Source organism: Procambarus clarkii, chromosome 87 (assembly GCF_040958095.1).
Source record: "Procambarus clarkii isolate CNS0578487 chromosome 87, FALCON_Pclarkii_2.0, whole genome shotgun sequence".
NCBI lineage: Eukaryota > Metazoa > Arthropoda > Malacostraca > Decapoda > Cambaridae > Procambarus > Procambarus clarkii.
The window spans coordinates 3315821-3318715 of record NC_091236.1 but is presented as its reverse complement, the minus strand read 5'-3'; the positions used below and the strand labels follow the sequence as shown (position 1 = coordinate 3318715).

Sequence of the window (2895 nt, the reverse complement as noted above, 5' to 3'; positions counted from 1 at the left end):
GTTAATGTGGAACAGTCATTAATCATAGGTTGATTCTTGTCAGTCTAATAATAAATCTGGTGGCCAGAGGAGTTTGTTAACCCGGGTTGACCCCCGGGGAGGACGCTGGAGAGGCCATATTGTGACCCCGGGGAGGACGCTGGAGAGGCCATATTGTGACCCCGGGGAGGACGCTGGAGAGGCCATATTGTGACCCCGGGGAGGACGCTGGAGAGGCCATATTGTGACCCCCGGGGAGGACGCTGGGGAGGCCATATTGTGACCCCCGGGGAGGACGCTGGAGAGGCCATATTGTGACCCCGGGGAGGACGCTGGAGAGGCCATATTGTGACCCCGGGGAGGACGCTGGGGAGGCCATATTGTTACCCCCGGGGAGGACGCTGGAGAGGCCATATTGTGACCCCCGGGGAGGACGCTGGAGAGGCCATATTGTGACCCCCGGGGAGGACGCTGGAGAGGCCATATTGTGACCCCCGGGGAGGACGCTGGAGAGCCATATTGTGACCCCCGGGGAGGACGCTGGAGAGCCATATTGTGACCCCCGGGGAGGACGCTGGAGAGGCCATATTGTGACCCCCGGGGAGGACGCTGGAGAGCCATATTGTGACCCCCGGGGAGGACGCTGGAGAGCCATATTGTGACCCCCGGGGAGGACGCTGGAGAGGCCATATTGTGACCCCCGGGGAGGACGCTGGAGAGGCCATATTGTGACCCCCGGGGAGGACGCTGGAGAGGCCATATTGTGACCCCGGGGAGGACGCTGGAGAGGCCATATTGTGACCCCGGGGAGGACGCTGGAGAGGCCATATTGTGACCCCCGGGGAGGACGCTGGAGAGGCCATATTGTGACCCCCGGGGAGGACGCTGGAGAGGCCATATTGTGACCCCCGGGGAGGACGCTGGAGAGGCCATATTGTGACCCCGGGGAGGACGCTGGAGAGGCCATATTGTGACCCCGGGGAGGACGCTGGAGAGGCCATATTGTGACCCCCGGGGAGGACGCTGGAGAGGCCATATTGTGACCCCCGGGGAGGACGCTGGAGAGGCCATATTGTGACCCCCGGGGAGGACGCTGGAGAGGCCATATTGTGACCCCCGGGGAGGACGCTGGAGAGGCCATATTGTGACCCCCGGGGAGGACGCTGGAGAGGCCATATTGTGACCCCCGGGGAGGACGCTGGAGAGGCCATATTGTGACCCCCGGGGAGGACGCTGGAGAGGCCATATTGTGACCCCCGGGGAGGACGCTGGAGAGGCCATATTGTGACCCCCGGGGAGGACGCTGGAGAGGCCATATTGTGACCCCCGGGGAGGACGCTGGAGAGGCCATATTGTGACCCCCGGGGAGGACGCTGGAGAGGCCATATTGTGACCCCCGGGGAGGACGCTGGAGAGGCCATATTGTGACCCCCGGGGAGGACGCTGGAGAGGCCATATTGTGACCCCCGGGGAGGACGCTGGAGAGGCCATATTGTGACCCCCGGGGAGGACGCTGGAGAGGCCATATTGTGACCCCCGGGGAGGACGCTGGAGAGGCCATATTGTGACCCCCGGGGAGGACGCTGGAGAGGCCATATTGTGACCCCCGGGGAGGACGCTGGAGAGGCCATATTGTGACCCCCGGGGAGGACGCTGGAGAGGCCATATTGTGACCCCCGGGGAGGACGCTGGGGAGGCCATATTGTGACCCCCGGGGAGGACGCTGGAGAGGTCATATTGTGACCCCCGGGGAGGACGCTGGAGAGGCCATATTGTGACCCCGGGGAGGACGCTAGGGAGGCCATATTGTGACCCCCGGGGAGGACGCTGGAGAGGCCATATTGTGACCCCGGGGAGGACGCTGGAGAGGCCATATTGTGACCCCCGGGGAGGACGCTGGGGAGGCCATATTGTGACCCCCGGGGAGGACGCTGGAGAGGCCATATTGTGACCCCCGGGGAGGACGCTGGAGAGGCCATATTGTGACCCCCGGGGAGGACGCTGGAGAGGCCATATTGTGACCCCCGGGGAGGACGCTGGGGAGGCCATATTGTGACCCCCGGGGAGGACGCTGGAGAGGCCGTATTGTGACCCCCGGGGAGGACGCTGGGGAGGCCATATTGTGACCCCCGGGGAGGACGCTGGGGAGGCCATATTGTGACCCCCGGGGAGGACGCTGGAGAGGCCATATTGTGACCCCCGGGGAGGACGCTGGGGAGGCCATATTGTGACCCCCGGGGAGGACGCTGGAGAGGCCGTATTGTGACCCCCGGGGAGGACGCTGGGGAGGCCATATTTTGACCCCCGGGGAGGACGCTGGAGAGGCCGTATTGTGACCCCCGGGGAGGACGCTGGAGAGGCCATATTGTGACCCCCGGGGAGGACGCTGGGGAGGCCATATTGTGACCCCGGGGAGGACGCTGGAGAGGCCGTATTGTGACCCCCGGGGAGGACGCTGGGGAGGCCATATTGTGACCCCCGGGGAGGACGCTGGGGAGGCCATATTGTGACCCCCGGGGAGGACGCTGGGGAGGCCATATTGTGACCCCCGGGGAGGACGCTGGGGAGGCCATATTGTGACCCCCGGGGAGGACGCTGGAGAGGCCATATTGTGACCCCGGGGAGGACGCTGGGGAGGCCATATTGTGACCCCCGGGGAGGACGCTGGAGAGGCCATATTGTGACCCCCGGGGAGGACGCTGGAGAGGCCATATTGTGACCCCGGGGAGGACGCTGGAGAGGCCATATTGTGACACGTGTGCGAGGCTTCCCTACGCTTCCTGCCAGCTAAGGCTTTATTTTCATAAACTACAAACCTTGATTTATGCTGTCCAGTTATTACTGATAAATTAAATATTCTCGATATATAAAGTAAGTTGCTGTTTGCATTACATTGTTAGTGATGCCCTTGGTGAG

General features: G+C 63.7%; 1 protein-coding gene across 1 annotated transcript; it reads right to left on the bottom strand.

The window, feature by feature from the left end:
- Positions 1-362: 362 nt before the first annotated feature.
- Positions 363-2621, bottom strand: LOC123746944 (uncharacterized). The gene has a single exon (XM_045728844.2). The coding sequence runs from the start codon at positions 2619-2621 to the stop codon at positions 363-365; it is 2259 nt and encodes a 752-aa protein (XP_045584800.2).
- Between the last annotated feature and the right edge of the window lie 274 nt (positions 2622-2895).

What these genes read in the sequence shown, in the direction of transcription:
- LOC123746944 (XM_045728844.2), bottom strand. Translation starts at nt 2,621, where the DNA reads ATGGCCTCCCCAGCGTCCTCCCCGGGGTCACAATATGGCCTCTCCAGC.